General features: G+C 37.8%; 1 protein-coding gene across 3 annotated transcripts in view; it reads right to left on the bottom strand.

Moving 5' to 3' along the window:
* Window positions 1-2152: 2152 nt before the first annotated feature.
* osbp2b (oxysterol binding protein 2b) overlaps window positions 2153-22676 on the bottom strand; it is an 81056-nt gene continuing 60532 nt past the window's right edge. For 2 of the 3 annotated variants that reach the window (XM_061986330.1, XM_061986333.1), the window contains 9 exons: window positions 21539-21691; window positions 20139-20384; window positions 18730-18850; window positions 12869-12972; window positions 12073-12168; window positions 11581-11765; window positions 11236-11456; window positions 9226-9243; window positions 2153-6476 (listed from right to left, as the gene is read on the bottom strand). In XM_061986330.1, coding sequence (XP_061842314.1) covers window positions 6334-6476; window positions 9226-9243; window positions 11236-11456; window positions 11581-11765; window positions 12073-12168; window positions 12869-12972; window positions 18730-18850; window positions 20139-20384; window positions 21539-21691 — 1287 coding nt within the window. In that variant the 3' untranslated portion in view covers window positions 2153-6333. The remainder of the gene's footprint in view (window positions 6477-9225; window positions 9244-11235; window positions 11457-11580; window positions 11766-12072; window positions 12169-12868; window positions 12973-18729; window positions 18851-20138; window positions 20385-21538; window positions 21692-22676) is intronic. The other variant, XM_061986331.1, reaches the window with a different exon arrangement.

Here is a 22676-nt window from a genome sequence, read left to right on the forward strand (position 1 = left end):
TTCTACAAACATTTGTGAAAGAATGGGCCGCTCTCAGGAGCTTAGTGATTTCCAGCGTGGAACTGTCATAGGATGCCACCTGTGCAACAAATCCAGTCGTGAAATTTCCTGGCTCCTAAATATTCCAAAGTCAACTGTCGGCTTTATTATAAGAAAATGGAAGAGTTTGGGAACAACAGCAACTAAGCCACGAAGTTATAGGCCACATAAACTGACAGAGAGGGGTCAGCGGATGCTGAAGCGCGTAGTGCAAAGACTTTCTGCACAGTCAGTTGCTACAGAGCTCCAAACTTCATGTGACCTTACAATTAGTGCACACACAGTACGCAGAGAGCTTCATGGAATAGGTTTCCATGGCCGAGCAGCTGCATCTAAGCCATACATCACCCAGTCCAATGCAAAGCGTTGAATGCAGTGGTGTAAAGCACGTTGCCACTGGACTCTAGAGCAGTGGAGACGCGTTCTTTGGAGTGATGAATCACGCTTTTTCATTTGGCAATCTGATGGACAAGTCTGGGTTTGGAGGTTGCCAGAAAAACGGTACATTTCAGACTGCATTATGCCGAGTGTGAACTTTGGTGGAGGAGGAATAATGGTGTGAGGTTGTTTTTCAGGAGTTGGGCTTGGCCCCTTAGTTCCAGTGAAAGGAACTTTGAATGCTCCAGGATACCAAAACATTTTGGACAATTCTATGCTCCCAACCTTTTGGGGACAGTTTGGAGCAGGCCCCTTCCTTTTCTAACATGACTGTGCACCAGTCCACAAAGCAAAAGACATGGATGACAGAGTCTGGTGTGGATAAACTTGACTAGCCTGCACAGAGTCCTGACCTGAACACCTTTGGGATGAATTAGAACGGAGACTGAGAGGCAGGCCTTCATGACCAACATCAGTGGGTGACGTCACCAATGCAGTTTTGGAAGAATGGTCGACAATTCCTATAAACACACTCTGCAACCTTGTGGACAGCCTTCCCAGAAGAGTTGAAGCTGTAATAGCTGCAAAAGGTGGACCGACATCATATTGAACCCTATGGGTTAGGAATGGGATGGCACTTCAAGTTCATATGTGAGTCAAGACAGGTGGTCAAATACTTTTGGCAATATATATATATATATATACATATATATATATATATATATATATATATATATATATATATATATATATATATATATATATATATATATATATATATATATATATATATATATGTCTTAATAAGATTATCCCAAAAATAGTGCTCGATACCGTGGTAGAGCGCAATATATGTATGTGTGGGAAAAAAATCACAAGACTAGCAGTTTATTATATACCGTCGAGACCTGTCATCCCTCAACAGGTCTGGACGGTATATAATAAACAGCAGTTTATTATATACCGTCCAGACCTGTCATCCCTCAACAAGCGCAGCGAAATTGTATCAGCATGCCGTCACAGACGAAAACACCTCCTAGATAACACATGAGCCAATCACCACGCCCCTACGCCAGCCTGTACCTACCCACTCTGTGCCCTATACAAACCATGGTATGTGAATGCTTCTATTAAAATCTCCTGATGATTGAGGGAACCCCTCATGAAACAGGCCTGTAGAGATGAAGTAGTCTTGTGATTTTTTCCCACACATACATACATACATATATATATACACACACACATATATATATATATATATATATATATATATATATATATATATATATATATATATATATATATATATATATATATATATATATAATGTACCCATCGTGGCCTTTAAAACGTTATGTCAACTATACAAGGCTTAAAAGATTGTCACTTAAAGTGTAAAACCATATTTTTATGGCAGGTTTTCACAACCTTACATTTTTTAGCTTTCCAAATGTGAGTGAATTTTAAGAACCTTTTAAAGCTTAATAGTATTGACATAATCTCTCAATAGTTGATTTCTATATGGTATATTAATGTGTTTTTGTGTCTATTCTTGACAGTTTGAAATACTAAACAAACATGATATAAAATGAAAAAATTAAAAAGCAACCACCGGGTATGCATTTGTTGAGTATAACTACTTTTTTTGGGGTATACACAGTTTCATTGTGAATTTTCATTTGATATCAAAATTTATTTTCATGCTACCATTGTAACAAAATAAAGAGGACGTGTATCAAGTGTCAACATCTTTATTTTAATTTCAATTGTTGTGTCTTGGTTGTTATCAGACAATGTTATGGATTGAAATGGGGAAAATAAAAAATACACAATTCATGAAAAAAGAACAAACTTTAACATGGTGATTTACAAGTGGATACACTATTATGTGTATAATAGTCAAGGCATCAATAACCGTTGACTTTTTGCAGCAGGCTGCTGTTTAGAATTGTTAACTTTCATCCCTCTACAGATCAGTAAAAAGCAGACCTATACCTTATAACTAAAGTATGAGTCACAGTCCCAGCAGGATTCAGTTCAGACAAGGCAAGAAAACTCTTCTTTCACACGCTTTACTGCTGCCTCTGAACTAAGAATGTGCGCATTCAACTGGATCACATCATATATAAATAAGCAATCATTAGAATAATGGCACCCATGAGAAGGTAGAAAATAAGAGCATAAAAAATAAAGCTGAAACCACACTGCAAGTCAGGTGAGAAGTGTGCAGAAACCTTCTAAAAACAGGAAGCCATGATGAAAAGGTAATGAACAGTACATTATTCACATATACTGTACGCACACTTTGGTTGCTTTTCCCTTTCTGCACAAGCCTGAACACTGAGCGGCATCTCCACTTCTAAATGTGTTATTGCTACAGCTATGTGATACTGTACAGGAAACGACACCAACATTTTTTTTTGTTAATCAATCGACTACATGGATATGATCAGCTCATTCAAAACTCAGTCATAATTGAAGAACGCTTCAAAATAACGGTTTCTGCTGCAACCATAGCGACCCTTTGAAGCCATGAAATGACTAAAGGCCTTATTGGACTATGTGGACATGAGTGATACAAACAAACAAGCAGCAGAAATATACAGTAATAATTAAAAGGTATCTTCTAAAGTTACTTTTAAAGCTACAGTCAGAAATGTTAGCGCAGCATAAAGACTTGGAAAAGTTCAATTCATTCAAGTCAACAAGTGAAAAATAACTTGATCCATTGAGGCAATATCAACTACTGCCTCACTTTGTTTATTCGTTTTGTTCATCAAACATTGACATCAAACAACTTTAGTAATAATTGCTTGACAAGTTTTACCATTTTCGCTGTAAATGTGGGTAAACGTGTACTCCCCAAAACGACATAGATGTATGTGAATGCTGAACTGGATGATGGTTGTTTTGATTGATTACAGCCGTCCCTCGTTTATCGCTGCTAATTGTGTCGCGATAAATGAATCTCCGCGAAGTAGGATTCATTAATTATAAATCAAATATTTTCATGGCTATAAAAAAATGTTTGACCTTCTTTCGTATTTTTCGGAGTATAAGTCGCACCGGAGTATAAGTCGCACCTGCCGGAAATGCATAATAAAGAAGGAAAAAAACATATATAAGTCACACTGGAGCCCAAACTATGAAAAAAACTGCGACTTATAGTCCGAAAAATACGGTAAATACATTTCTTACATTATGACAGTCCTCTAGACACAGAATAACACCCTTTAATCACCTTTACATTGTTTTAATCCAACATAGTAATGCTGCCTGAGGCTGGGCCAATCAAAGACCATGATACTGAACATCCCGCCTATATTGGTTTGAGCTCTTCTAGTGGCCAATACTAATGTAGTATTGAGAGTTTTTAGTTTGTTTAGCCATTACTATGCTTGAAAATGCTTAATTAAGACCAAAATGACGTAGTATATCGTTAGGAAAAAATTAAAAAATATCTGTGATGTGGTGAAGCTGCAATATGTGGCGAGGGACGACTGTATAGAAATGGAGAGGAGGTGTATCTGTTGTGCAAATAATTAATACATAGTTGATTAATTGACAATTGCCACTGCTGAAAACAGAGCGCTATTAGACGCATACTTAGCAGAGTGGTATTGTGTATGATTTTTCTTAGCTAGTGTATTTTTTGTCTTTAAATCAGTAGAACAAGCCTCTGTGCCTGCATCAAGGGTTTTAGAAAACACTCTTTTTCTCTGTTAAAACTATTTAGAACTATAAAACATGAATGGCCCAATCAGTTCATTTGTGACCATGTTTCAACTATGCTGTACAGACTTAATTATCGTATTTTTACAGTAAATTTCTCTTATCACAAAATATTCACACAAACAAGACCAGACGGAACATACAGTACCTCCAGCCTTGATTTCTACATTCCTACAAAATGAAAACAGAAAAATACTATTGACTGTTTTCTCAAAGCTTGTCAATGTAGTGCACACAGACCAGTCAATTAAAGGCAAAAAGACGGAAGAAGGTACCTGATCCCAAATCATTGTACAAACACTGCAGACCTCGTGAGCACTGTGGTGAGCCTGGAGCAAAGGGCTCTGTTCAGTGGTGCGCCACAGGGACCAGCCCTATCCGCCGTTTCACCTAGAACCTGTCAACCGAGACTCCAGTCTCACACAGTGCCACTGGAAACACCTGAACTATTAACTAGAAACAGAGAGAGGCTGAGGAGCAGGTGCGAAGTACTACACATCATTGAAAACAGTCAGCTCAGACATTTACAGTTATACCTCAACTTAAGAGTGTTACGCTTTAAGTTGCAAGCACAAATTTGAGTTACATCCTCGCCATTAGTTGGCGTGGCAAATATCACAGTGAACCCCAAAAGATCCGCCCAGAAACATCTGGTCTTACTCGCTAGCATTAGCTGATAGCTAGAGATGGACAAAACATGTTTTTAGCCATGGGAAGGAACAAAGTGACTGTGAAGAAGGGTATGATATTTATTGAATTTTAAAGAAAGAAATCTCAACTAACATGACCGAGCGTGTCGCCAAATTGGCAAAGGAATTCGAGCGTATCACTGCTAGTCTACACCATACTGAAGCAGAATGTTAGCCAAGAATGTTAAAATAGTATCTAAACAACGGACATTTATCATGAAAATATGGAAAGTTGCTGATGGTGTGTTTAACGGAGAAGCAACTGGAAGGAGATACCAAGGAAGTTCACTCTCCAAATGCTGTACATTATTATTACATTACTTCATAAAATTACAGTAGTTGGTAGTAGTATATTCTATTGTATTGTTTTTATACAAATGTCCTCATCTAAAAGTTTGTTTTTCTTTTAAAAAGGCATGTTACATATTAAAATCGTGCCTGTTTTGGGCGGAGCCAAGCACCAATTAAATTTATTTCAATTTATTTCAACGGGAGACTTTGATTTAACGTATTTGAAAGAAGTTTAAACTAATAGCACTACATTACATTCACACCTATTTTCCAGAAACATGACACATTTATCATTGCCTGCACGCAAATAGTTTGCCAGTTTGGTTGGAATTTGGAAGACAGGTTAGGCCATATTATTTTCATAAATGAATGGGCTAAACAGTATATTAACACAAAAGCAGGAACTATTTGCATTAAATTCAGCTAAAGGTTGAATAACGGAAAGAAAACGGAAAAGTCTCAAAGTGTGGTATAATTTTTTATCTTGTAGCGCCAAATAAGGTAAATGGTCTTGTTTTTCTGTTTATTATTTGGCACATTGACCAGAGTTGTGCATTTTATATTCCTTCCTTCACAAGCATTTGTAATCATTTATCATTAAAACTAAGTGGTTGTTGATGAATGGTGGCATGATGAATCTATAATTAATAACAACCCCCTTTATCTGAGGCTTTGAAAATATAACTCAAGTTCCTAAATCTGAATATTAATAATTCCTGTCGTGTTGACTGAAGAATATCAACCATATTTTAATGCAACTAAATGTGCGAATCATTAGAAGTTAAAATTGTGCCTGAAGACAAATTTAGGCTTTATAAAAGAGGCTCGCAATAACCTGAGGACTCATTTGAAGACTAATGTGTTTTCAGCATGGTGGTCTTTTTACATAGCCTGCTTCAGTATGGTTGAATGGTTAAAACTGCTGGGTGCGACATAGGAAAGTGCATTGACATAGCAGCTCATTTGGTGCCTTTATAGTGTGGCGTTACACCTCTGAGAGCATCACACACATAGTGGGACTGGGGACATTCCATCATATTCTCCATCTGTAAAGCAGTGAGAGGGAACATTTGGAGGTACAAAGAATTACGAGTGTGTCACATTCACAAAGCTCTACCGAGCGTGCTACACCTCACTGCTGAAGGAGCACATGTGGAGCAGCTCCTTAGTTTCCTGTAGTCTTGCTGCGGGGAAGCGTCCGGTGTTAGAATATATCAGGACAAACGGTCCAGTCCTGTCTCTCCTTAGCCTCCCAGTAACCCCCTTTGTATGCAAAGTGTGTCTCTCCAGTAATGGAGTCTCTCCTCTGGTGAAACCACAGTGGATGGTAGCCTTCATATTCTTTTCCTGCCAAAAGAAGAGCACAGCTGTTGACAATATGTATGAACAAGTCATACCCGCAGACAATGTCCTCCATACATACAGAACACTATATGCATATAAGAAGCAATCAGGCACATTTGGGAACGCTCCAAATGTGAACTAGCTTCATATTGCCGTGGACAGTTTGAATGGAATTCACAGGATGTGTGCAAAACAAGTGTGAATGAATGCTAATACTGTATCAGCAATCCCTCATCAAATAAACATGACTTTAAACTAGAGGTCAAACAATAGGTTTTTTACAGGGCCGACACCGATTATTAGTAGCCAAGGAAGCCGTGACTGATATTTGGAGTCAATACTCATTTGCAGGAAAAGTTATTTAAACATGAGCTGGACACAGCTGGACAAGGTTTTAAGTTGTTTTTTTTAACATACCGTATTTTCCGCACTATAAGGCGCACCGGATTATAAGGCGCACCTTCAATGAATGGCCTATTTTAAAACTTTGTTCATATATAAGGTGCACCTCATTATAAGGCGCATAGAATAGATGCTACAGTAGAGGCTGGGGTTACGTTATGCATCCATTAGATGGAGCTGCGCAAAAAGGGAATGTCAACAAAACAAATAGTGATTGTACTGACACTTCTACTAGCTGCTCTCTGTTCAACAACCCACTGTTCCAGTTTGTCCTTCAACTGTAGCCATCTCGCTTTGTTCCCTCGGAAACTCTGTTTAGTCTTCTTTACTTGGCGCAGGTCATCATGTTGCTTCCTCCACTTCCGCACCATTGATTCTTTAATGTTAAATTCTCTCGCTGCTGCTCTATTCCCGTGTTCTACTGCGTGACTGATCGCCTTGAGTTTAAACTCTGTGTCGTAAGCGTGTCTCTTAATAGGAGCCATTTTTGGGTCTTAACATAAAGTTTAGGTCTCGCAACTACGGTTAGCAGCCGCCGACTTAATTTCCCCCCGTAGAAGAAGAAGTTCTTCTTCTTCTACGATAAGCAGCCGTAGAAGGGGGAAAATGAAGTCGGCGTAGTTACCGTAGTTGCGAGACCTGTTGTGGCTCAATATTGGCCCATATATAAGGCGCACCGGATTATAAGGCGCACTGTCAGCTTTTGAGGAAATTGGAGGTTTTTAAGTGCGCCTTATAGTGCGGAAAATACGGTAATTTTTAGCTAACGTCGGACAAGTAGCAACATAATGTTTTATGCGATGCATATGTTGTGGTTTATTTAGCAGCAAACATCATCAGCGGATTTCACAAACACCTTCATTAGGTGTGTCTAAGAGGAGCATTAACACTTGCATTTAAAAATATGGGAAATCTCCAGAAAATTGGTAAAAATATGGGATTTTTTGACATTACAATAACATTTTTATAGCAGTTTATGGATTTCAATACATGTTAAGGTTTCCTCGTGTGGAACCCTAAAATATTGGTCGTTTGGTTTAAGTTTATTTCGAACATGTATACAGTTTCAATATGTCACATTACATATATTACATATTTTAATTTCGCTTTACAAAACGTTCAAAGAGGAGACCGTCTGATCCGCAGCGTAGCAGAAAGGAGCACTGGTTATTACTACTAACTTACTCGCTACTTATCAAATTTGTTTTTCTTAATACTAAATACTGGTTACATAGGTGTATATATTGTACTTGCGATGTATTTCTGTATGTACGTATGTATGTATGTATGTATGTATGTATGTATGTGTGTATATGTATGTATGTATGTATGTATGTATGTGTGTATATGTATATATACACACACACACACACACATATATATATATATACACACATATAGATATATGTATATATATATATATATATATATATATATATATATATATATATACACATATATAGTCGAGGCCCTGCGATGAGGTGGCGACTTGTCCAGGGTGTACCCCGCCTTCCACCCGATTGTAGCTGAGATAGGCTCCGGCGCCTCCCGCGACCCCGAAGGGAATAAGCGGTAGAAAATGGATGGATGGATGGATATATAGTCGAGGTTTCTGTGGTTTATCCGTTATACAGCGCTCAATACCGGGGTAGGGTGGAATATATACGTTAGGTCAGGAAAAAACACAGAGGCTATATCATCCCTACAAGCCTGTTTCACAGGTTTCCCGTCAGGGGATTTTATAAGGGAAACCTGCGAAACAGGCTTGTAGGGACGATATAGCCTCTGTGTTTTTTCCTGACCTAACGGTTATACACACATATGTGTGTATATATATATATATATATATATATATATATATATATATACACACATATGTGTGTATAACCGTATATATATATATATATATATATATATATACCTGTATATATACACAGTATATACACATAGTATATACACACATATATGTATATATACACACACACATATATATATACACATACATATATACATAGAAATATACATACATATATACATAGAAATATATACATACGTCAAAATGCCAAATGTAGACGCCAACATTCGGTCGATCCCTACTTTAGAAGAGCTTAATGTAACTTGACAGAGACAATACTACATAGAACAGTTTACATGTAAATGCCACACCGTCACATATATGCAGGAAAAGAACAAAATACATTTTCCTGATTTATTTGCCAGTAGGCATGGGCGGAGGCAGGAAATCATGCAGTCCCAACAACAGAACAGAACACAAAGAAAACACGCAGAAGATGTGTGTGAATAAATGTGTGTGCGTGTCAACATAGAGCGCGGCGTAACCCCCACTCACCAGAGTCATTATCACATTCTGACCACCAAAAGAGGGAAGGGGGGAAAAAAAGACATGTCATGGGTACATCGATAAAGTCTGGCCAACAAACACAAACACACACACAATATTTGGGTTGTAGCTTGCAGGGATGTTGAACTGTACTGTAAAATAAATGGTTCAAGTGATACCTCCCCTATGCTAGGAAACAAATATTTACACTAAACTTGCACAGGGGTGGCACATTAACAATTCAATTTTGGTTGTGGATCTGTATAAAGGTGATACAGTAACATTCACATTTATTATTACAGTTTTAGTCACTTTGGGATATGATATCACATTGGAGTATTGACTTCATTAATAATTTCTGTATTATTTCCTGTCCTGCACTCTTATTTTTTTTCTCCACTTCCCATTTTCCTCCACCACTTCTCTATTCTGAGCGCTGCTCTCTCACCTGTCCCTGATTGGCAATCACGACACACATGTACCTAGTTACCAATTAGTATGCTTCTGTTACGTTTTGTGTTGGCTTGGACCCCAGGATGCAGAGATGGGAAACGGCGTACGGATAAAACACTCTTTTATGAGGGAAGACCCAAAGGTAGTGTAAAGGGGAATTGTACAAAAAAAGCAACCAGGCACAGGAAACATAGGAAAAGCTATGCAGCAAGTTTAGTACAAAACAAAATGATCCAGCCCTGTCCTCTAAGAAGCAGCCTTATTGGCAACCAGGGACATGTGAGGGAGCCATAGCTTTGACTAGAAAAGCAGAGGAGGGAAACAGGAAGTGGAAACAAAAATAAGAGCACTGGACAAGAAATAATACAGAACAAAAGGAAACCGATAAAGTCCCAACTGTCATGTGAGATCATGAGAACCATTGTCCTACATGAACCAGGAAGAGGGCTGCTAACTAGCTAGCAGGCGGACAACCAAACACCCTCCACAAGTGTTTATGCTCAGCCTTGGTGCAGTTTGCAGTTTTATGTATTCATAAAGGTTTTGCTAAAACAACATATCTAATGGTGGCTTTTGCACAGTACTGTCCATGCATCAAACAGGTAAGCAGAAAAAGGTCTACATAATTTAAAAGTTAGACGTGCTCACAATCTAATTTATTAATTATTTTTCACTTCCCATATGATACCGATATTGGAGCCTTGAGAATTGTTTGATACCAATATTAATCCCATTTGATATCAGCACAAATCATACATACTAAATCCGTGTGAAATGCTAGAAAAGGCTTGATCGAATGAATTACTTAGGTATGAAAAACAGTAGAAAGGCCTAGTGGCCACAATAATTTACGGTTAAGTTAAGGTAATGACGAGGTAAGTTGAATGATGCAGACATGTTTGTTTCTGGATACTTTCTAATACACTTCTGTCTTGGAGACTTTGCATCTGTAAGTAGTGTGCAACTCAAAATATTATTTGATACTTGTTTGTATTGACACATGTTTCAGACTACAATATAGTTCAATTAAAGACACTTATCACACACTTAGTGTGCGCTGTTGAGTGTTTAGCTGGTGTCTAGCTGCTAGCTCCAAGTAGTCTATAGCTAAGCATGTTTACCTTTTGTAAATGACTTCACTAAAATACAAGAAAGGTGAAGTGAAGCGAATTATATTTATATAGCGCTTTTTTCTCTAGTGACTCAAAGCGCTTTACATAGTGAAACCCATTATCTAAGTTAGATTTAAACCAGTGTGGGTGGCACTGGGAGCAGGTGGGTAAAGTGTCTTGCCCAAGGACACAACGGCGGTGACTAGGATGGCGGAAGCGGGGATCGAACCTGAAATCCTCAAGTTGCTGGCATAGCCTCTTTATCAACCGAGCCATGCCGCCACATAGACCAACTGTTTGTGCTTATTGAGGGAAGTTAACTGGCGAACTAATATCATTCTCTTTTAGCCATGTTCACGTCAAACCTGATCATGACAGCAGTAACACCTCTCACCAGACCAATCAGCTCTTCACATCTATTATAGGTGTATCCTAACAGTTTATGCTGTCATACCTTCATCCAGAGCATCTGAGGCCTCCGCTTCTCTCTTTCTTCTCACAGCTCTTTGTTTCTCTTCTAATCTTTGTTTTTCAGAGTTTGCTTCATCCCACCGTCCTTCTTCCATTAGCCTCTGGTCTGGTCTCAGACGGCTGTCGGTCAGACCCACTGCATCGTCCGGCTCGTTCAGAGTCAGTGCCAGCGCTGAGAAGTGGTACATGTTCTCCGCATTCTCCCTGGGGTAGAAATAAGAACAGCAGCCTGACTATGACCGAGCAAATAAATTCCAGCTTTGCATGATATATAAGCCCCAATTGAGTGTGCATGCTGTCTAATGAAGCTCATGAGACACGCTCTTACGGTAGAGGATACTTCTTCCATAGTAGTTTGGGGGACAAGGTCTGATAGATGGTTTTCTGCTTGCCCTCTGATCCGCTGCCACCTCGGCTGCTCTGAATGATCTTGGCACTCTCAATTTTCTCATCCCATGTACCCGACAGAATGTAATGAGCCTTGTCACCATTATCAGTCACCACACCTGTGACCTGGAAAAATGGGAGACCACCTCACAAGTCATTGTATAATTATAATACGAAATCCCATTTTTCCCCCCTGTAACACGGACCAAACTGTTTAAGTGCACAATCTAGTCATTTCAATTCAAAAGCTGTATCACATATATTGTGATACAGCCAATTAACATAGGTATGTCTAGTGATTTGGTCAGTGGATAACTTGTAATGAATTTGGCATTATTCTCCAGCAGATGGCAGCATTGCACAAATTCAGGACTTGGGTCGCTACACTATGCTTGCGGAACAATCTCAGCAAGAAGCAAGAATAAGGATTTACCTTCCGAGGAACATCCCTGGAGAAATAACTGTAGGGGGAGAATTTGAGTGTGCAGGTCTCTTTGGTCTTGTGATTCACAATCTCAATGTCCCCTGACTGCACACACACACACACACACACACACACACACACACACACACACACACACACACGTTCATACACAATAAACATTGTCAGTAAGTCACCCAGCATGTATTATATAAACATTGTACTGTACATGGCGCTGCCTTACTTTTTCCAGGGTCTAAATACAACATTGAAAATGTGTGATTTTTGTACATTTTCTTATTTTTCTCACTAGAAGGTGCTTTTACATAGATATGAATGAAATACGTACTAAATAGGTCATCATTTACATCACAGAAATAATATGGCTGAAAAGCCAAACAAGGCCATTGCTCAAGTTTGTTTGACTTCCAATACCTATTGTGTGATACTGCAATTTTGCAAATGATTCCATGTGTTTTTAGTTCCACACTGTGTCGTCTGAATGTTCTTTGACAGCACACACTGTATATATATATCAGCTGCATCAACAGAAAACACTGGGAAAATACAGGCACTGAAGTGTAGCTCCACAGCGTGTATAATTGGCTGTCTCGCAGAAAGACGAGGCTTTTAAGCAGTGCACGATTTGAGATAAAACCTGCGGGTAAATCCCCATAGACCTTGACGCTTCTTTTTCATGTTTCTTCACAACACATCACTACCACATCATCTTAAACACCCAAAGGCTACTCTGAAGGTAATAAAACTGCAAGGACTAGCTATTGATTAGTAGTGCTTGTAAACAGACCTGGTCAATCCACAGCTTGCCCACAATGATGTTGTGCACAGTGGACGTGACTTTTCTCCACACATAGTGGTTGCCACTGGAGTGGAACTTCAGGTGAATGGAACCTGGGGATGTAAAATAACAAATTAAAACTATGATATATAGTCTATATTTTGATAGTGCTAGTTATAACTGCAGATCTGAAAATGCAATTATTTGGTCTAAAATCTGCATCCATTATCTGCTAACATGGTTGATCAAAGTAGAAGGGTGCAGCTGTTACGTCGTTGTCTGGAGAAAATACTTGATGAGCGATTATGTCCGTAAACTGGCCATTGTTTATTTCTTCTTTTGTATGTACAGTACGAAGGGAATTCATATGGGCCCCATATGTCACGGTTTACCTGACACATGAAACGTGACGAAATTGGGAGGTTGCCCTATCCCCTTAGGCCGCCAGACGACAGTATAGAGTGTTGAATATTTTGAAATGTGTTTTGTGGCAATTCCAACATTGAACACAGCGTCAGTTGCTGTGTAGAGTGGCGCTTCCCCTAATTTTCAGCAGACTGCATTGCAAAATGATTAACACCCCCACCTTTCTCTCACATGAGATTCACCCAGGAATGGGGCCATATGAATCCCTTCCGTACTGTATGTGGGTTCATACAGACAGGCTTGTTCGACAATGCAAGTCTTTATTTGTTTAACACAACCAGTTTCTCGCAGCCACAACCTGTGGCCGCATTACGGCCTTCAAAGTAAAAGTAAGCCAGTATAATACATAAAACACCACATTTTGTCTTTTTATAACTATGGCCTTTCCCTTTTCCCTCACCCTACACTTAATTTCCTTACTTGAACTAACATTCTTTAGATGGCTTACTCGGTTATTTTTACACAACCTGTACAGACTTAAAATCTTATTTTGAAACTGTGGGCGGATGTTAGGAAGGGGGGCGTTCCAGTCTGCGAAACCAGGAACCTCCACCAAAACGAGAACGACCAATCGTGGCCAAAGTTGGATGACATTAGCTAAAAGAGACATCCCATTCTCAACCACCACTTATATGAACTCAGCCTGTCTGATTGATAACATATTTCACTATGAACACTTTGTATTCATTGTAATTTCTGGACTATAAGCCAATATGTGTACAACATAAAATTTGTCAAAAAATTAAGTAGGTGCAGCTTATATTTAGGTGCGCTCTATAGCCCAGACATTATGGTGTTTTTAGATGCAGAACACCTGCCGGAACAAAGAGAAGAGGCATGCAAACCCCACTGACTGCATGCATACCTTCATTGGACTTAAATGATTAATTGTGAAACTTTGCAGAACTGAATTTTTCGGACTATCAGCCTTTTTCCAACCCTTTGGACCCTGCGGCTTATAAAACCGTGCGGCTAATTTATGGATTTTTCTTTGCTAACGACATTAAAGTTCTGTATTAAACAACTGGTTTTCAACTCCGACAGAAACATTGGAAAAGTGTTTTATTGTTTGTGCTATGGCGCCATCTTTTGGACGAGTTCACTCACTGCAGGTGCTGCAGTTTGAAATGTACTTCCTGTTTCGTCCCCTGAACCCGAAGTATATCGCGCTTTGTCTATTATTTGTCTATAGCAGGGGTGTCAAACGTACATAAAGGTTTTATCCGGCCCGCGAGATGAGTTTGCTAAGTATTAAAAATAAGCTGCCATTTTTGAATGAAAGAAAATACTGTTGTAAATATGTCCACTTGATGTCACAATAGCAATTATTTGTATCCCCTGCCGCTAGGCGTGCATGACTACATAGGGGGCAGAGTTATGTGCCCTGCTAAGATAGAGGACTGGGGACACATTATCTGGGCGCACATAAATATGCTGAAATAATATGTATCCCCCTTCAACTTCATGTGTGATTAATGAAAAAAGTCCAAATTCAGAAGTTTTGTTGTAGATGATGCTACGTATGTACAGAATAAACCACATGATGTTAGTACATCAGTTGAGGAAAAAGAGGAAATGACATTATTAACATCCTGTAATTTGATTTTGATATTATTATTCATTCTATCTTCTGATAGATTAAAAATTAACACCAAAGGGAGTATTTTAAAACTCTGCCAGACTCATGTCCACCTATTATCACATAATTTATTCAGAAAGTATGAATAATGACAAATGAAGAGAGAATACTATTAAACGCCACAAAAGTATTATAGATTGTATCTAGTCAACAAATAGTTTTCAACTCCAACAGTTATTTTTGGTGCTATGGCAATATCTTTTGGAGGAGTTTGCTCACTGCAGGTGCTGCAGTGTGAAAATGTACTTCCTGCTTCGTCCCCTGAACCTAAAGTATATTGCGCTTTGCCTACTATTACTACTACTATATTGTATACAACTGAAAAGTTGTACCAATTTATAAGACTGGAAACAAACACCAGTTTACCAACTACAGACCTGTTTCCCGACTGCCAGTTATCCAAATTCATGGAAAGACTATTCAATAATAGATTGGACAAATTTATCAACAAAAGTGGAACACTCGTGGAGAACCAATAAGGATTCCGAGCAAATATCTCAACACCGATAGCATTAATCAAAATAACAGAGGAAATTACCAATGCAATAGATGGTAAAGAATGTGCAGCCACAGTATTCATGGATCTAACAAAAGCATTTGACACAACTAATAATGATATTTCAATAAAATAAATTAGGAGAGAATCCACAGAAGCTAATACAAATAATAACAGAAGAAATTAACAAATGATTCCCGGGCGCGGCCACCGCTGCTGCTCACTGCTCCCCTCACCTTCCAGAGGGTGATCAAGGGTGATGGGTCAAATGCAGAGAATAATTTCGCCACACCTAGTGTGGGTGTGACAATCATTGGTACTTTAACTTAAATAAAAAATATGTTTTTTTACAAAAAACAGACTATTCTTGAATCCCAGTCAAACTAAAATAATGCTAATTGGATCAGTAGAAAAGAATGTCATCCACAAGTACAAATAGACAGAGTTGACATTGAAAGGGTAAAACAAAGCAGATTTTGGGGCTTAATAATAGATAATAAAATGAACTGGAAATCTCATATAAAAAATATGCAACAGAAGGTGGCACGAATAATTTCAATAATGAACAAAGCAAAATATGATACGTACCAAAAATCACTCCATATTCTTTACTGCTCGCTAGTGTTACTATATCTGATTTATTATGTAGAAATATGGGGAAATAATTAGTAATGTGCACTTTATTCTCTAACCGTGTTACAAAAAATATCAGTTGGAATAATACATAATGTTGGATATAGAGAACATACAAACCCTTTATTTAATGAATAAAAAATATTGAAATTCAACGAATTGGTAAATTTGCAAACAGCTAAAATGAAGCACAAAGCAAACTATAACCTGCTACCCAAGAATGTACAACAATTATTCTCAGCTAAAGAGGAGAAATATAACCTTAGAGGAAAAACTAACTTAAAACATTTGTATGCACGTACAACACTTAAGACTTTTAGCATATCAGTATGTGGAATTAAATTATGGAATGGATTAAGCAAATAAGTTAAACAATGTACTCATATGACCCAATTTAAGAGGCTGTTCAAATTAAAAGTGCTTACAAAGTGCAAGAAAGAAGAATTGTGAGAAATACCTTTAACCTTATTGAAAACGGGATATTCTTCATCTCAATATGTTAATCATGACTGACTTAATTATCTATTGCAAGAACTACTGTATTAATCATTCACTGATGTAATTGTTTTACAAAAAGAAGACAGTAAATGAGCATATGCATTTGTAAATGTTCTGAAGTGGAAAAGGGGTAGGATTAAATAAGCTTTGCTTCTTCCTACTCCTTTTTGGACATGATGTAAAGACAAATGATATGAAATTATGTGTGACGTAATGTATTGTAAGTGTGTTCATATTCGAAATATACTAAACTCGATCAATCAATTAACAGATTGTGCTTGTTCTATTTTTAACAAAAAGAAAACAATCTGATGTTGCCTTTTAATTTTTAGGTTAACATGGCATGATTTTACCAGTCCGGCCCTCTTGGGAATAGATTTTCCTCCATGTGGCCCCTGAGCTAAAATGAGTTTGACACCCCTGGTCTATAGTGTTTCTCCTCGAAAGGATTCTTCATTCATCACCCCAAGCATTTGTAAGTTTTACAACTAAAACAATTCATACTGACTAAACCGTCACGTGTGATGTCTGTAGGAATGTTTTCATGGATATTGTACGTGCTATGGTAATGTAATCAAGCGAGCAACATTAGCCTTAGCAAATACGTTAACACGTTTACAAGTGTCTGTGTTAGTATTTTTAATTCACAATTGCATTATTTTGAAGTGTTTTAGTTTCGTAAATTTACCAAAATGTCACTGTGGAATTACTGAGTCGGTCTAGCTCAGGGGTGTCAAACTTATTTTAGCTCACGGGCTGCATGGAGGAGAATCTATTTCCACGCCGTAAAGTGGAAAAATCATGGCATTAAAACTTAAAAAATAAAGACAACTTCAGATTGTTTTCTTTGTCTTACTTTGGCCAATCACAAATATCAAATAATCCTCTTGGCAAAACACTTCAAGTCAGTTGAAAATTCTGAGGAAAGAATTGTTGCCTTTTCAAAAACACTATGAACTTAGACTTTGTCTCAGTGTATTTACAAACCCATTAAACTTTAAGTACTTCCTGTTTAGCATTCTCATGTTGGGCAATTCACCATTAAAAACGTTTGGGAAAGCAATTGAGTGTTTCCTCAAACCGCCGCATTGGTGAAATCCGCAAATGCCACAACACATTCATTTATCATTATTCAAATATTACAAATATAATATAACAAGCAGATGGCACCATAACAATTATCAAAATGACACCGTAGCCGAAATCAAGGTAACTTAACTACAAACTTAATCATTGTGAACATGGTAGATTTAAGCATAAAATAGAACAAACCTTACAAATGTAGAAACACATTTTTACAATGGCGTTCAGGGTGTGCATCGTGCATGTAACCAATTGCAAGCGCTGCGTGGAACTCTAACTAAAAAGATGATATCATATTGACTTAAATCTTGGCATCTTACCGTTTTGTTATTTTATCTGTTGAGTGGATAATTTACAATAAAAGAAGATATTGTGCGTCGATACTGCCGCTTTCTGCTGCCAGCCACAACAGGCGCATCTGATTGCTTGCACCTACGCTGATTGGAGTAGCGGCAGCCAATCCAGAGGTCGCTTAAAGTCAGCTAACAAGTCATATTAAAACACTGTCATATGTGACGTTGGTTACACTTGAAATGCTTTTGTGAAATCCAGTGGATACATTTAGAACAGCAGTTTCTATCATAAAAAAATTGCAGCTCATTTTTATGACTAGCAAACTGATCTTGCAGGCCGCAGTCCGGATTAAACCTTTTCGTAGGCCTGATAGGGCCTGTGGGTCGTACGTTTGACACCCCTGGTCTAGCTGATTTCTGTTTTGTTTGATCATATGTTTTACTGCCGTGTAACAAGCATTGTTTGGAAACAGGGTATGTAAATAAACATTTACAATATTTTGTACCGGTTTATATCTGCGACTTATAGGCTGAGGCGGCTAATATATGTAAGCATATTTATTTCTTCTAAAATTTGGTGGGTGCATCTCTATAGCCCGGAAAATATGGTTATTGTCAGATTTCCATGTTTACCCACTATTCTTTCCATGAGAGTTGTAAAAGTTGGCAACACTGGTCCCTTCTGCTCAGTCTTCTTATTCTCTGGCAGAGCAGGTGCATTATAACGTGTTTGTAGCACCAACTCTATTTGTGGTGGCTGCCTACAGATAACTGAATGTTTGAGAAACACTGAATGTCTCACCTAATGGCATTATGGAGAGGTATTTGCCACGAAACTTGCTGGCAATCGTAATTTCCTGCCATAAGGTCCAGCCTCGTTGGGAAATCACATGATGTGCTGCTGCAGGGGGGTGATGGCTCACCTTATCAGAGAGAAGGATAGAGACTTTAATGCCATATGAACAATTGGTAAATATACATGTAAAGTAAGGCCCTGTTTACACAACAAGAACAATAGTTTTGGCTGAATGACATTTCAGTACCAGAAAATGAAACAAAATAGAAACAGGCTCTAGAGTGTGAAGATTTGAAATCGCAGAGAAGGGAAAAGACAAAAAGTGCATTATAGTTGGTAGGGTGTGGGAAGAAATCGATTGGAATTCGAATCGCGATTCTCACGTTGTGCGATTCTGAATCGATTCTCTTTTTTTTTTAAATCGATTTTTTTTAAAAATGTTATACATTTTTGTTTTCATTTTTTTTTTTTTTTTTAATTAATCAATCCAACAAAACAATGCACAGCAATACCATAACAATGCAATCCAATTCCAAAACCAAACCCGACCCAGCAACACTCAGAACTGCAATAAACAGAGCAATTGAGAGGAGACACAAACACGACACAGAACAAACCAAAAATAGTGAAACAAAAATTAATTTTGTCAACAACAGTATCAATATTAGTTACAATTTCAACATAGCAGTGATTAAAAATCCCTCATTGACATTATCATTAGACATTTATAAAAATTAAAAAAAAAGAACAATAGTGTCACAGTGGCTTACACTTGCATCGCATCTCATAAGCTTGACAACACACTGCGTCCAATATTTTCACAAAGATAAAATAAGTCATATTTTTGGTTCATTTAATAGTTAAAACAAATTTACATTATTGCAATCAGTTGATAAAACATTGTCCTTTACAATTATAAAAGCTTTTTACAAAAATCTACTACTCTGCTTGCATGTCAGCAGACTGGGGTAGATCCTGCTGAAATCCTATGTATTGAATTAATAGAGAATCGTTTTGAATCGGGAAAATGTCGTTTTTTGAATCGAGAATCGAAAAAAATCGATTTTGAATCGAATCGTGACCCCAAGAATCGATATTGAATTGAATCGTGGGACACCCAAAGATTTGCAGCCCTAATAGTTGGAGTCAATTGCTTAAGCACGGACAACAATAGCGGACTCCAGATTACTCATACTTAAATTGTGGATTTATTTCATGATCACTTGTATCGGATGAGCTGACCTATACACAATGAAGGGGAGTTGGAAGGCAATATTATTGATGTCTATGTTTGCTGTAGTAGCCACGCCAAGAATGAAAGTGTCTCTTCGCATCTAATCACACTGCCTGTTATTTAAAAAAATGACAAAGGTTGTGTAAACAGAGTGTGACTGTATGTGTAGCAGTGCTCTCACCTGCTCACACAGTGAGCGGTAGCCAAACTCTTCGAGGCGATCAAGCTCATAGGTCTCACCCAGTAGTGGGTTGAACGGTTTGGCTGTCCGGTGGACAGTAGTGGAGTAGGAAGAGACGGAAAAGGCAGCAACCAGACACATCTGCTCCAGCGAGGATTCACAGCGTGCCGCCTTATCCAAAAGCTCGTGATACTCCAAGTCTTCTGTGAGACGTTGCAGCATCGACAGAGGCTCATTGAAGTTCACCTGCAGGAGTGAAGAGGGAAGGCAAGAGCGTGAACGTACAGTTCCTAAATATATATTTTTGAAACAGAAATCATAATGAGTAGAGGTGGGAATCTTTGGCCACCTCACGATTCGATTACGGTTACGATTAGGGATGTCCGATAATGGCTTTTTGCCGATATCCGATATTCCGATATTGTCCAACTCTTTAATTACCGATATCAACCGATACCGATATCAACCGATATATACAGTCGTGGAATTAACACATTATTATGCCTAATTTGGACAACCAGGTATGGTGAAGATAAGGTACTTTTTTTTAAAATTAATAAAATAAAATAAGACAAATAAATTAAAAACATTTTCTTGAATAAAAAAGAAAGTAAAACAATATAAAAACAGTTACATAGAAACTAGTAATTTATGAAAATTAGTAAAATTAACTGTTAAAGGTTAGTACTATTAGTGGACCAGCAGCACGCACAATCATGTGTGCTTACGGACGGTATCCCTTGCAGACTGTATTGATATATATTGATTTATAATGTAGGAACCAGAATATTAATAACAGAAAGAAACAACCCTTTTGTGTGAATGAGTGTAAATGGGGGAGGGAGGTTTTTTGGGTTGGTGCACTAATTGTAAGTGTATCTTGTGTTTTTTATGTTGATTTAATAAAAAATAAAAAAACAAACAAAAAAAACCCCCCAAAAAACCCCAATACCGATAATAAAAAAACGATACCGATAATTTCCGATATTACATTTTAACGCATTTATTGACATCTCTTTTTACGATTCAGGAGCTACGATTCGATTAAAAATCGATTATTGATTTGTCTTTAATTGATATATATCGATTCAGTTTTACTTTTTTTTCCGTTTCACTAAATAAGCATTTATCACTTGCAACTTTTAAAAACATAGCATTTAAAAAAAAAAAATCCCATCACATTCATTAAATTCATGGAAATGTGTGCAAAAACGGAACATAAGTGGCCTATAATAAAAGGAGTTGGCAGGATCTCTCGGTGAGGTGGCTCGCTGCAGTCAGACAAATTTTAGAACTGTCTGCATTACTTTATTTACAATAAATAAATTGATTATTGAATTGTGATGCATCTAAAAATCTATTGTTTCTCCCACCTCTAATAATAAGCCGTGTTCACTTACAGGCATGGGGATTTTGGAAAGCTCCTTTCCAATGCAGTTCTTCATGATACTCCACAAATTGAGGGAGTAATTAGGCTTGTCAGGGACACGAGTCCGCCGCTGTCGGCGCGGCTGCAGCTCCTTCCCTGACACATCGTTACAGCTTGGGGACATCTGAGGAAGGACATGAAAGAAATGTGTATATCCATGTTTGACATGCACAGAAATAAACTTTCACAGCATGAAAAAACCATCAAGTTAATGAATGAGCAATTTTAATCGGATATGAGAGGAAACAGAAGACAGCGAACAAGCAGCAGGAAAGGTGTGAGAGGAGCAAAGTTGCAACAGCTATTTAAGAAATAAAAAGATGCAAATGGTTATCTTAAACTCCACAGGGGTGACAATAAGACTGTGGCGAACACAAAAAGCCTCAATGTGTCAGCATAGAGTGAATCATGTCAAGTAGCAAGATGTAAAAAAGGAGCCATGTTCAGATGTTCTATTCATAAATACCATCATATTCCAGCAACAAAGAGTTCATGTTAGTAGTTACAAGTGGGGGTGTCCCAGTTCAATATTGATATCCAATAGCAACAAAAACAATATTTATCGGATGCTATCGGCTTGCAGCTATAATATCCGATATAAGCTCCGATACAAGCAGTCCTGCAGCATGGTAACTCGTGCAAAGCGAGACACCCAGTTAACATCCAAATGTCCTCCAATAAGAACACACGGTTGGTCTTTTCTTGTGTTTTAGTCAAGTCATTACAAAAGGTAAACATGGTAGACTATAGTCTACTAAGATGTAGTAGCTACACAACAGCTAAGCACACAAGCAAGACATATTTAATATGCGTCCTTCATTGAACAATATTGCAGTCTAAAACAGCACATTTGTCAATACAAACAAGTACTATATAATTATAGTTGCATACTACTTAAACATACAAAATCTCCAAAGTAGAAGCATATTAAAAAGTATCCAGTAACAAACGTGTCCCCATCATTTAACTTAATGCGCCATGACTAGGGATGATATCGTTAGGATTTTATCAATGCCGATACGAATATTGATATTCCTTGTTGATACAGGTTTTTATGGGTACTCTTATCGGTACTATATGTGATTTGGTGGAAATAAATATATGAAAAA

The sequence above is a fragment of the Nerophis lumbriciformis genome, linkage group LG12 (genome assembly GCF_033978685.3).
Source record: "Nerophis lumbriciformis linkage group LG12, RoL_Nlum_v2.1, whole genome shotgun sequence".
NCBI classification, from domain to species: domain Eukaryota; kingdom Metazoa; phylum Chordata; class Actinopteri; order Syngnathiformes; family Syngnathidae; genus Nerophis; species Nerophis lumbriciformis.